The sequence below is a fragment of the Erythrolamprus reginae genome, chromosome 2 (assembly GCF_031021105.1).
Source record: "Erythrolamprus reginae isolate rEryReg1 chromosome 2, rEryReg1.hap1, whole genome shotgun sequence".
NCBI classification, from domain to species: domain Eukaryota; kingdom Metazoa; phylum Chordata; class Lepidosauria; order Squamata; family Dipsadidae; genus Erythrolamprus; species Erythrolamprus reginae.
The window spans coordinates 214,831,306-214,844,231 of record NC_091951.1 but is presented as its reverse complement, the minus strand read 5'-3'; the positions used below and the strand labels follow the sequence as shown (position 1 = coordinate 214,844,231).

Sequence of the window (12,926 nt, the reverse complement as noted above, 5' to 3'; positions counted from 1 at the left end):
AGACCCCATTCTAGAAAAGGAAAGCGTGCTGAGGGGGGAAACACGCTGCGTATGCGGCGGGGACTCATCTAGCTAGCTAGGCTGGAGCACACTAACTCTAACTAGGGAAGAAATAAATTCACTTCCAATCACCAGCGCTGCCAATGGCGTTAAAAGTTCCCCCACCTTGGATTTTGAAATGCGGTAGTGGCCTGTGGAGATGGGGAACCGAAAGAGAAGGGGTGCTACGGATCGTGTGGAAGTGGCTTCGGAGGAGACTTACTGTGTCGCCTCTCCATGGTCCTCATCCTTGCCGGGCGGAACTCGGAAACTTTGCCTCATAATGGTACTTGTTCTCTTGGAAGACTGGACAAAACCCCACTCCGGCAGACACGGACTCAGGAAGCCCTGCGCCGGTGACACACGAAAAAGGCGAACCAGTTGGGGAAAGCGGGGGGTGTTTGAATGCAAACCTTCTCTGATCTGCCACATGGTCTCTGTTTCTCTCCCCATCCAAATTCCGAGCACTAATGGGTTTGCACGTATTATATGCTTTTATATTGATTCCTATGGGAAAAATTGCTTCTTCTTTAAGCTGGTCACGGAAAGAATAAAGTTCGTAAGTAGAGGTACTGCTCTATTTGAAAATTTATATTGCTGCCTACACACAGCTCAAAAAAATAAAGGGGACACTCAAAGAACACATCCTAGATCTGAATGAATGAAATATTCTTTGTTCTATGCAAAGTTGAATGTGGTGACAACATGTGAAATTGATTGTCAATTAGTGTTGCTTCCTAAGTGGACAGTTTGATTTCACAGAGGTTTGATTTACTTGGAGTTATATTGTGTGATTTAAGTGTACCCTTTATTTTTTTGAGCAGTATATGTATGTAGGTATATGCAATGGCATCCTTCAGTCTCGAAAGACCATGGTATCGTGGAATCCAGAGCATGATGTGTGTGTGTGTGTGTGTGTGTGTGTGTGTGTGTGTGTGTATATATATATATATATACAGTGATCCCCCGGGTATTGCGATCCCGATCATTGCGAAACGGCTATATGGCAATTTTGCAACCCGGAAGTAAAAACACCATCTGCACATGCGCGCCCTTTTTTTCTATGGGCACGCATGCGTAGATGGCGCCTGGCAGATCAGCTGCTGGGCGGCTTCCCTAGGTCTTCCCCCTCTTGCTGGCGGGAGGGCGAGCGGCGGGCATCAGCGAGGAGTTTCCCCACCGCCCACGCAAACTCCTCGCTGCCGCTCGCCCGCCCTTCGCCCGCCCACGCCGTTCGCTCGCGCCGCTTCCCAGCTGAGTCCTGAAGTGAATTGGCTTCAGGACTCAGCTGGGAAGCGGCGAGAATGAACGGCGTGGGCGAACGGCTTGTCCACCGCCTGCCTGCCCGCGCAATGATCGGTTTTTCGCAAAGTAGCGCTGCGGAAGTAAAAACACCATCTGCGCGTGCGCAGATGGTGTTTTTACTTCCGCAGCGCTAGCGAGGAGCCGAAGATTGGGGTTCCTGGAAAGGGGACTCAGCTGGGAAGCGGCGCTGGGGTTTCCCCACCGCCCACGCAAACTCCTCGCTGCCGCTCGCCCGCCCTTCGCCCGCCCACGCCGTTCATTCTCGCCGCTTCCCAGCTGAGTCCTGAAGCGAATTGGCTTCAGGACTCAGCTGGGAAGCGGCGCGAGCGAGCGGCGTGGGCAGGCGAAGGGCGGGCGAGCGGCAGCGAGGAGTTTGCGTGGGCGGTGGGGAAACCCCAGCGCCCCTTCCCAGCTGAGTCCCCTTCCCAGGAACCCCAATCTTCGGCTCCTCGCTAGCGCTGCGGAAGTAAAAACACCATCTGCGCATGCGCAGATGGTGTTTTTACTTCCGCAGCGCTACTTTGCGAAAAACCGATCATTGCGGGGGGTCCTGGAACGGAACCCTCGCAATGATCTGGGGATCACTGTATATATATGTGTGTGTGTGTGTGTGTGTGTGTGTTGTTTTTTTGTTTTTTGCTGAAATTGAAAATTAAGGGAGACTAGGATAGATCTATTTCGGCCTTATTTTGGCTTATCAGCTAGCCATACCCTCACTGGGACTTGAACCTGCAACCTTCGCCTTGTAAGGCAGAGAATTAACCTCTAGGCTACAGTATCCAATCCTTTAAGCTCTGTACCAGGGAAGGGTTACATTTTGTGTCGAATCACCCTGGTGTATTGAAGGAACATCACAGCTCCTTTTTTGCCTCTCGGCCCAACCCAGGGCCATTTCCAAGGCTCGGCAATTGCCTGCTGTGTAGAAACTTCCTGGTGAGTCAGTGGGGTAACACGTGGGGTCGTTGATGTGACTGAGGTATGCTGATTAGTTAATGGTTGTGGATTAGGCGTGATATTCTGAGTAGTTGGAGCTTGCAGGCTACTTGATTGTTTTGCAATGTGTGTTCTGAGTCTGGTTTCAGTTTCTATGGCTAGGATACGTTTGAGGGCTGGTTTCCAGATGTCTGGTAGGCGGGAGGGATCATCCCGCTTGTTCATATTTTGGGGATGTTTTTCTGTCTCGATGGCTTCCATGATTATTCTTTTGCTGTAGTGTTCTGTTTTGGAAATTAATTTAGTACTATCAAAATCAATTTCATGTCCTGTAGTTTTGAAGTGTTGGAAAAGGGAGGAGGTTCCCCCCCCCCCCCTTAATGCATTCTTATATTCTGCAGCACGTGCATTGACTCTCCTGTTAGTTTGTCCAATATATGTGGCTGGGCAGATTTTACACGGTATTTGATAAACTCTCTGGTTTTCTAGCTGGATATTGTCTTTCGGGTTTCTTAGGATGTTGGCTATTTTTTTATCTGTACCAAAGACTGTCTTGATGTTGTGTTTGCGGAGAATTTTACTGATTTTATCTGTGGTGCCTTTGATGTAAGGGAGGAGGGCGATGCCATTGTCCTGTTCTGTGTCTTGGTTCTTGGGGGGTGTCTCTTTTTGGATTAAGTTGTTGATTGCCTCTCTTTGGAATCCATTGGAAATTAATACATTTGTGAGACTGTGTAATTCAGGTTCCAGATGGTCTTTGTCGGCTAGGCGTTTGGTTCTGGAAATGAGGGTCCTTGGCTGCAGAATTGATCAAATTCCGAGCTTTTATTTATGGGAAAAATTGCTTCTACTGTACTTACAAACTTTTCTACTTAAGATCACGTAACGAATTAAATTCTTAAGTAGAGGTACCACTGTATATCTGTCACATGTTTTTGCTGAATTTGAAAATTAAGGGAGACTAGGTGAGATCTATTTCGGCCTTATTTTGGCTCATCAGCTAGCCATACCCTCACTGGGACTTGAAACTGCAACTTTGCCTTGGAAGGCAGAGAATTAACCTCTAGGCTACAGTATCCAATCCCTTCAGCTCTGTACCAGGGAAGGGTTAGAAGTTTTTTTGTGTCGAATGACCCTAGTATATTGAAGGAACATCACAGCTCCTTTTTTTTGCTCTCGGACAGGTGAGGGCTATGATATTATATTATTAATTTATTGATTATTTTATTTTATTGGTTTTATTTTATGTATGTATGTATGTATGTATGTATGTATGTATGTATGTATGTATGTATGTATGTATTAAATAAAACCAATAAAATAAAATAATCAATAAATTAATAATATAATATCATAGCCCTCACCTGGCAACCACCCATCACAGCAGCCATTTAATGGACTGCATCCCATTCTGGGTTCCAGAGGACCACTGCCAGAACCAGATCTTCAGCGCCTTCTGGAAGAGTGTTAGAGTGGGGGTCATTCTAATCTCTGGGGGAATGATGTTGCAAAGAGAGGAAGTCACCATGGAGAAGGTCATTCTTCTCGGTCCCACCAGATGTCTCTCCCTTGCGCAGGGGTCTTCAAACTTTTTAAATGGGGCTAATTCACAGTCCTTTGGACTGTTGGGGCCAGACCAGCTGAGTGGGCATGGCTAAGTGGACATGTGACTGGGTGGGCATGGCTAGGTCATGTGACTGGGTGGGTATGTCCAGTAATGGACAGCCAAAATTTTTACTGTGGCTTTTTTGTGGGTGTGGGTTAATGGTCATGTGACTGGGTAGGAGTGGCTTGCTGGCCATGTGACCAGGTGGGAGTGGCTTGAACAATCATCATTGTTGTACTGAACTGTTAAGTGCTCTACTTACAACCTTACTAGTGTCGCTTGCTGTGGTGACAATTTGCTTCGTGTTTCCCGTGCTCTCCTTCCTGGGTCACCCCCCCCCCCTCCTCAAGCTGGCTAGGCGAACAGGTGCTCCCAGAAGCATAAATGCTGCCAGCGCCGCTTCCACCCATGCCTTCTGCTTGAGGTTGGAGGGAAGTCAGGCATGAGAGAGGGAAGCTCTTCCCAGGCCAGGAAAGAGGAAAAAAGCAAGGAGCGCAGACACAGCAGCAGCAGTGAGGTGGGGAGGGGGAGGAGAGTTGACCCAAGACCAGTAATCCAGGAGCTGCGCACGTATCTGCTGATGGAATTGTGTTCCACCCCGTCCTGCCTGCTGCCCAACCCGGGCATGGCCAATTTAACAGTCCATTATTTGTTTTGCTCTTGGGAGTGTTTTATTTGCTTTTGTTTGCATGTTACTCTTTTGGTTGACTTTTCTTTGTACTAAGATCATTTTTTCAGTTGTTTAGGAGTCTAGTGGTCCACTTTAGGAAACCCAGTTTTGCAGGAATTCTTCTCGGCCCCAAGGAACTTGAGAAATCTTTATTTCCCTCTCTTCTCTCTCTCCATATCTATCTATCTATCTATCTATCTATCTATCTATCTATCTATCTATCTATCTATCTATCTATCTATCTATCATCTCTCTCTTGCTGTCTATCTCTCTTTTTCTATCTCCTGGAGGCAGGGGAGGTGAAAAACAGGCAGTTTTCATACCTGGGGCATCTGTGTGACCCATTTTTCACCTCTTCCACCTCCGGCCTGTTTTTTGGCCACCTGGAAGGTCCTCTTCTGCCTCCATGTGGGCCAAAATTGTTGGCCTTACCTTTCAGTTCCAGCCTACAGGGCTCGCAATGGTAACTCCTATACTTAGTGGGTCAGGCAATGTGAGGGTGGCAATCTCATGGTCCTCCGCATGCCAAATTAATGGGTTTGGTGGGCTGTATGGGCCCCGCAGGCTGTAGTTTGAGGGCCCATGTCCTAAGGGATGGGACCTGCACCATTCTTTGCCTCCCCACTCTAGTGAGTTAGGTAGATATGACCAGCAAGAGACAATCCTTCAGATAACCTGTTCCCAAGCTATGAAGGACGTTAAAGGTGACAACTATCTTTATCTTTTCTTTCTTTCTTTCTTTCTTTTTTTCTTTCTTTCTTTCTTTCTTTCTTTCTTTCTTTCTTTCTTTCTTTCTTTATTCTTTATTGGCCAAGTGTGATTGGACACACAAGGAATTTGTCTTTGGTGCATATTCTCTCAGTGTACATTAAAAAAGTATAGCACCTTGAATTGTACCCATAGCACTTTGAATTGTAAGTTAGCAACCAATGCAGCTCCCGCCGGAGAGGTGTTACATTTGCACAATAAGGTCTGCACAAAACCATGCGGGCCGCTGCATTTTTCGCCAACTGGAGCTTCTGAATGCTTTTCAAGGGCAGCCCCATGTAGAGTGTGTTGCAATAGTCAAGATGGGAGGTGACTAGGGCATGTGTGGCCGTGAGTAGGTCCAGGAAAGGGCGTAACTGGCACACAACCCATAGTTGCGCAAAGGCCCTTCTAGCCACGATTGCCACCTGCTCTTAAAGCAGGAGTCGCAAGTCCAGGAGAACCCACAGATTATGCCCAGAATCTGTTTGGAGTAGTACCACCCCATCCAAATCTAGAGCCACTCAGTCTTGCCAGGATTCAGTTTCAACCCTTTGCACCCTATACAGCCCTTAACAGTCTCCAGGCAGTCTCTGTGAGAGGGAAGACATGGCATCGCTTAACTGACCACAGGCTGAGACATACAGTTGAGTATCATCAGCATATTGATGATACCTCAGTCCATGGTGATGGATGATCTCACGGAATGGTTTCATATAAATGTTGAACAGGAATGGAGAGAGTACTGAGTCCTGTGGCCGAGGGTTGGATCTCTCTTCCCCTATCAATGTTAACTGCAAAGGAAGAAAATAAACCAGGATAGCACAGGGCCTTCCACTCCCATCACGCAAAAGAAGAATACCATGGTTAATAGCAGTGGTCCCCAAACTACGGCCGGGGGCCACATGCGGCCCATTGAGGCCATTTATCCGGCCTGTGGATGAGTCTGTCGGCCAGGAGAAACCCCCGTGGGCTCTGAGCCCCACCTGGCTTCTCCGGCTGTGTCCAGGGACCACACCAATGTCCCCTGTAAGGCGTGCTGCCACGCACACAAAAACAACCCCCTGTGCAGTCTTTTCCAAGGCTACACTGAGGAGCTGGGCATCAGAGTTGGGGCGGGGAGCGACAAGGAAAGTGCGGGGAAGTCTTGCACCAGTGAAGGTTTGCACACGTCTATGCGCGTGAGCTCCCCATTCCACTGCCAGTCTGCCATGCACCTGGGAGGGGGTGGGGAGGCTGAGCACTCTGCCGCGAACTTCAAAGAGGCTCAGCAGCTCCCTCTCCTTCCCCACCGCCTGTGTCTATTGCTGGCGCCTCCTGCCAAGGTGGGGATTGCGCCCAGAGGAGGCGGTGAGTCTCGTTGCCCACTCGCTGAGGCACCTCTGTATCTGAAGCCGGAGTGACAGCGGCGAAAACATCCCCCTTGATCTCATCTCACTCGAGATAAAGGAAGGCCTGCCGAAAGCTGAGCCGGGCACAACACACACACATACATGCACACACCTGCCTCCTCCTTCTCTTTGAGTTGCCAGCTCCCATTTTCTGAATGGAGATTGAATGGGAGTCCGGGGTTGGTGGGGGGGAAGAGGCTTGTCAGGCGAGTTCTCCGTGGGGAGAGAAGAGGGAGGGTGAAAAAGGGAAAAGACAGAGAGAAGTGGGGAGAAAGAAAGAAAGAAAGAAAGAAAGGGGAAAGAGTAGGGAAAAAGAGGGAGGGAAAGAAGTGGAGAGGAAGGAAGGAAGGGGGATAAAGAGGGAGATAGAAAGGGAGGGAGGGAAGAAGAAAGAGAGCAAGAGAGATAGTGAGAAAGAGAGAGAGAAAGAAAGAGAGAGAAAGAAAGCAAGAGAGAGAAAAGGAGAGGAAGGAGGGAGGGAGGGAAGGAAGGAAGGAGAAATGGAGGGAAAAGGAAGGAAAAGGAAGGAAAGAAGGAAGGAAGAAGAAATGGAGGGAACAAGGAAGGAAAGACGAATGAAATGAATGGAGGGGCGGAGGAAGGAAAGACTTTTTTGGGCGTTGTAAATTTTTTAAGAATTTTCTCTCAACATACATTCAAACAATACAGTGTACCATCTAATTTTCCATGAATAAAATGCAGTATTTTGTTAGTAACTAATATCAATCATCAAAAAAGTTGCAAACGTTTTTTTTTCTAAAGTTGTCATCCAGGTACAGTGGAACCCCGACATAAGAGCTGCTCGACTTAAGAGCTACTCGAGATAAGAGCTGGGAGAGGAGAGACATTTTTTTATTTTATTTTATTTATTACTTGGATTTGTATGCCGCCCCTCTCCGCGATACGAGCCGAGAAGAGCCGGGCTGGCTTACTTTCCTTCCTTCCCGCGCTGATGCAGAGCCACTCGAACAAAGCGTCGCGCCCCTCTGATGCTTTCGGCGGTTTCCGAAGCGACGCTGGGCTCTTTTGCCGCCAAAAGCGTCAGGGGGGCGTGACGCTTTGTTCGAGTGGCTCTGCATCAGCGCGGGAAGGAAGGAAAGTAAGCCAGCCCGGCTCTTCTCGGCTCGTATCCCGGCACTTGGTGAGTGGAGAGGCGGTCGCCTCCCCTGCCGCCCCACTCTGGGGGTCCTTGGCTTCTGCTGGGGGTGGGGGGATCCGAACGCTGTTTTGAATTTCACATTCCGAGTGGCCCAAACGCCAAAGGCGAACTTCCGCACCTCAGGAGTTAGCTCGCAAACAGCGCGGCTGTTTTAAAACATCGCTGCCGGCCTGGGGGGGGAGAGGGAAAGGGGGGAGAGGGGGGAGAGAAAGAGAGAGGGAGAGAGAGAAAGAGAGAGGGAAAGGGGGGGAGAGGGGGGAGAGAAAGAGAGAGGGATAGAAAGAGAGAGAGAGTGAGAGATGCTCAGTGAGCCTTTCTTTGAAGTTGCCTTTCTTTCTTTTTTCTTTCTTTCTCTCTCTCTTTCTTTTTCTCTCTTGCTCTCTTGCTCTTTTATTCTTTTTTCTTTCTTTCTTTCTCTTTCTTTCTTTCTTTCTCTTTCTTTCTTTCTCTTGCTTTCTCTCCTTCCTTCCCTCCTTCCATTTCTTTCATTCTCCCTCTCTATTTTTATTTCTCTTTCATTTTCTTTCTTTCTCTCTTGCTTGCTTTCTTTCTTGCTCTTTTTCTTTCTCTCTTTTACCTTCTCTTCCTCTATTTCTTGCTTTCCTTTTCCTTCCTCCCTTCTTTCCTCCCTCTACAGGATTGGGTGGCAGTGAAGTTGAATAAATAACTACAGTTTAATGAATAAAAATAAAAGTTTGCCATGTTCCTTCAAAAAGTACAACAGCAATTATATTTTTAATGTATTAACCATTATGACAAAGTGCTTCCTTCTTTATACATTTTTCTATAAACCAAGAAAACCTTGCATAGCCAATCAGATGTTAACAAAAGAAAATTAAAAACAAAACATAAACTTTTGTGAATTTCAGACTTCCCTCCTCCTCTAAATAGTACGTTCCCATTTTGTTTTTTTTCTTTTAAATAAGGTATGTGCAGTGTGCATAGGGATTTGTTCATAGTTTTTTTTATAGTCCGACCCTCCAACAGTCCGAGGGGCCGTGAACTGGCCCCCTGTGTAAAAAGTTTGAGGACCCCTGGTTAATAGTATCGAAAGCTGACGGGAGGTCAAGGATGGTTGCATTGCCCTCATCCCGCTCCCACCAGAGATAATCCAATGCCGTTTTTGTCCCATATCTAGGCCTGAATCCTGACTGGTAGGGGTTCTAGACCAGGGGTAGGCAAAGTTGGCTTTTCTATGACATGTGGACTTCAACTCCCAGAATTCTTGAGCTAGCATGATTGGCTCAGGAATTCTGGGAGTTGAAGTCCACAAGTCATAGATGAGCCAACTTTGCCTACCCCTGATCTAGATAATCCATTTAATCCAGAAACCTCTGGAGCTGCCATGCAACCATCTTCGCCAAAAAAGGGAATTTAATTTAATTTAATTGACTTTTATGCCGCCCGCCCGTGGGACACAGGGAGGCTTACAACAATAAGATTGAAGACAGATTGGAAATTATCCAACAGGGTAGAATCAGGCAATGGCTTCTTAAGAAGAGGGCAGATCACAGCCTCCTTAAAGTGCTAGGGCACTACCCCCTCCTATAGGGAAGCATTAATCACCACCAGAGTCCACTCACCTGTAACCTCCCAGGAAGCTTTCACAAGTCAGGAGGGACATGATGAGTCTAAAACATAGGTGCTTGTGTACATACTCCCTAGGATCCTGTCCACTTCCTCAGGAGCAACAGGGTCAAACTATTCCCAGATAACGGGGCAAGAACCTGCCTCAGGCTTCCACTGGACCAGCAACCACACCAGCATCTGACTGGGAATGAAGTCAGTTTTATCTTCCATAAAATATGCAAATTCCTCAGCACACCCATTCAGGTGGACTTCAATCTCCTTCCCCAGGAGGAGGAGGAGGAGGCTCATCTAAAAGAGGGTCGCTGGGCGATTATCTGCAGACACAATTAGTGCTGAGAAGTATTTACACTTTGCTGCATGAATCACCATGAGGTAGGCCTAAATAGTAGCTCTTACCCATGTTAGATCAAATTCATCCCTTCTCTTTCATAAGTGGTGCTTTAGAAGTCTCTTAATCTGTTTCAGCCTCTCAATTCCTCTGTATGCCACAAAGGGCAGAGAGGTCTATGAATGAGGATAGGCCACATGGGCGCAATGGGGATTGTATTTGGATTGGGTAATGATTTAATTTTTACTAGTTGTCAGGTGATCAGTTATGCTTGATTCTCTTCTCAGATTGTTGCTCAGCCACTGTTTTTAAGAAGACTTCCACAAAGAAGAAAGAAAAGCCCATGTTACTTAAGGATTATGAGAGAAAAGTTATGGTTGAGAAGGCAGGGTAAGATATAAAAAGTTGCACTACTTCATAATTAATATTTAGTCTAGAGATGTTGAGCACTAAGAGTTTATCTTGGCTTAAATGATTTAAGGAAGGAGTTTAATTGGGATAGCATTAGCTACATTTTACACTTATTTTCTGAGATTTATTGTATCATTGATAAAACACAGAATACTTACTGTATTTTAACCTTTAACCTCGTGGTGACCCCATATATGAACTGATATATCCAACAGCCGTGTTTTCCTGAAAATAAGCTCTAGCCTAATTTTTAATCATGTGCCTAGTATAAGCTCTACCCAAAAATAACCTGTAGTGAAGAGGGGTGGGAGGGAGGTGGTGAGCGCACATAGGTCGATGGTGTCTTGCAGCAGCTGCAAACCACACAGCACAGTTGAGTTATTTACCTGTCCAAGCAGCAGGAGTAGACAGAGTGCGGGAGGAACATGATCTGGATGCATTGCGCAGGCTGTGGGAAAGCCAAGAGAGTCAGTGGGCTGGAGCAGGCAGCCCAATGACACTGTCTCAGCTTTCCCACGGCTCACTCGGCATGTCCGAATCACCTCCTCCCCCCAATGTGCCATTACTTCTGGACAGGGAATCAACTCACTGTCAGGGTTCCAAGTCACATAACCATAGACAAAAATTCTGAGGCAGGCATATTCCTTAAAGCAGTGTTTCCCAACCTTTTTTGAGCCGCGGCACATTATTCATATTTTCAAAATCCTGGGGAACATTGAAGGGGGTGGGTGGGCTAAAGAAAAGTTTGGACAAAAAAACCCTCTCTCTTCCTCCCTTTCGCTCTATTTCTCCCTCTTTCTCTCTTTTCCTTCCTTCCCTTCTTTCTCTCTCTCCATCCGTCTTTCTTTCTTCCTCTCTTTTTTGCTCTCTTTCTCTCTCCTTCCTTCCCTTCCTCTGTCTTTCTCTCTCCCTTGCTCTCTCTCTCTGTCTCTCTTGCTATCTCTTTCTTGCTTTTTTCTCTCTCTCTTTCACTGTCTTGCTATATGTCTCTTTCTTTCTCTTTGCCTCTCTTGCTAAGTCTCTCTTTTTCTCTTGCTATGTCTCTCTTTCTTTTTCTCTCTCTCTGTCTCTCTTTCTTGCTCTGTCTCTCTGCCTCTCCTGCTATGTCTCTCTTTCTCTCTCTCTCTGCCTCTCTTATATGTCTCTCTTTCTTTCTCTTTCGCTCTCTCTGCCTCTCTTGCTAAGTCTCTCTTTTTCTCTTGCTATGTCTCTCTTTCTTTTTCTCTCTCTCTGCCTCTCTTGCTATGTCTCTCTTTCTCTCTCTCTTTCTCTGCCTCTCTTGCTGTCTCTCTTTCTTGCTATGTCTCTCTTTCTCTCTCTCTCTGCCTCTCTTATATGTCTCTCTTTCTTTCTTTCTCTCTCTCTCTCTCAATTGACCGCCACGTCAGGGCTCCCGCTTGCAGTCAGCTGAGAGAGAGAGAGAGCGCTCCCTCTCGCTGCCGCCTGGAGCTCCCTCTCGCCGCAGCCATCTCCCTGCGACTGCCTGCGGCCGCTGCAGCCCCCCCTCCCACCGGGCCACAAAGGACATTTGCCGCCGACGCCAGTGAAGCTTCAACTGGGCGGGGCGCTGCCGGTACTTCCCTCCTGGGGCTCCCGCTCGCACCTGTCCCCCGGCTTCTGCTCGATGCCGCGGTTTTCGGCGCTGTCCTGCTGTGCCCCAAAGAAGGAAGGCGGGAAAAAGGCGAGAAGAATGGAGCTCTCCTCCTTCCTGCCTTCCGTCTTTGGGGCCCAGCAGGACAGCGCCGAAAACCGTGCCATCGAGCAGGAGCCAGGGGACAGCTGCGAGCGGGAGCTCAGTGCAAGGAGCCGCTGACTGCGGGCCCCAATTTGCCCGGGGCCCGGTAGCGCGCTCCCTGTAGTACCCGTCTATCGGCGGCCCTGGCTTTGCGCCATGAAGAGAAAACGGCAGCAGGGGAAAGTCGGCCGTTTTCTCTTCATGGCGCAAAGCCACACAGTCCCGGACTCTCGGATTCCTCGCCCCAAGGCAGGAGGCGGTGGCGGAGAAGAGTGGGCGGATCGGGCAGGCAATGGGGCAGGATGGAGAAGCCAGGGGCGCGTTTGGCCGGAGGCACCGTGGGGAGCAGGGGCAGGGTGGTGCGGCAGTAGGAGTAAAGGGAGCCGCGGCTGCCCCTGCCTCCCCACGGCGCCTCCGGCCAAATGCGCCCCTGGCTTCTCCGCCCTGCCCCATTGCCCGCCCGATCCGCCCACTCTCCTCCGCCGCCTCTCGCCGCGGCACACCTGACAGTGTCTCGCGGCACACCACTGTGCCGCGGCACACCGGTTGGGAAACGCTGCCTTAAAGAATAGGTATTTGGATATGGCATATTGGTAAAGGCTGATGAAAACCAACTCTGAATAAGCCCATGGTTTTCACCTAAATAAAAATGAAAGTTTGTCACTTTCCCTAAACAATCACATGATCCAGTCAGGATACTGTCCAGTTGCTAGGTAACTCCAGTGTTCCGAGCACCAACAGGAATGGTCCCAACAAGAAACCATTTTATTTTGGCTATAACACTCCAACTATCTCTATTGCCCCTTCTTAGCCCCCTTCTCTGGTGTGTGAGTAAGTCCCAAAATAGCCTCAGCCAGACCAGTTTCAGGGCTAACGCTCACCTGCGCAGCCGCAAATTAGATTGAATACGGGACTGATGGGCTGCAGCTGCTGCCAGATACCATGGATGATGATGATGATGATGATAATAATAATAATAATTATTCATTAGATTTGTATGCCACCTCTCTTC

The 12,926-nt window shown here is 48.2% G+C and overlaps 1 protein-coding gene across 1 annotated transcript in view; it reads left to right on the top strand.

Annotated features, from left to right (window-relative positions):
- The window catches only part of KRI1 (KRI1 homolog), a 157,887-nt gene that overhangs the window by 7,398 nt on the left and 137,563 nt on the right, over positions 1 to 12,926 (top strand). The window contains exon 4 of the mRNA XM_070741788.1: positions 10,056 to 10,158. Within this exon, the coding sequence (XP_070597889.1) occupies positions 10,056 to 10,158 (103 nt within the window). The remainder of the gene's footprint in view (positions 1 to 10,055; positions 10,159 to 12,926) is intronic.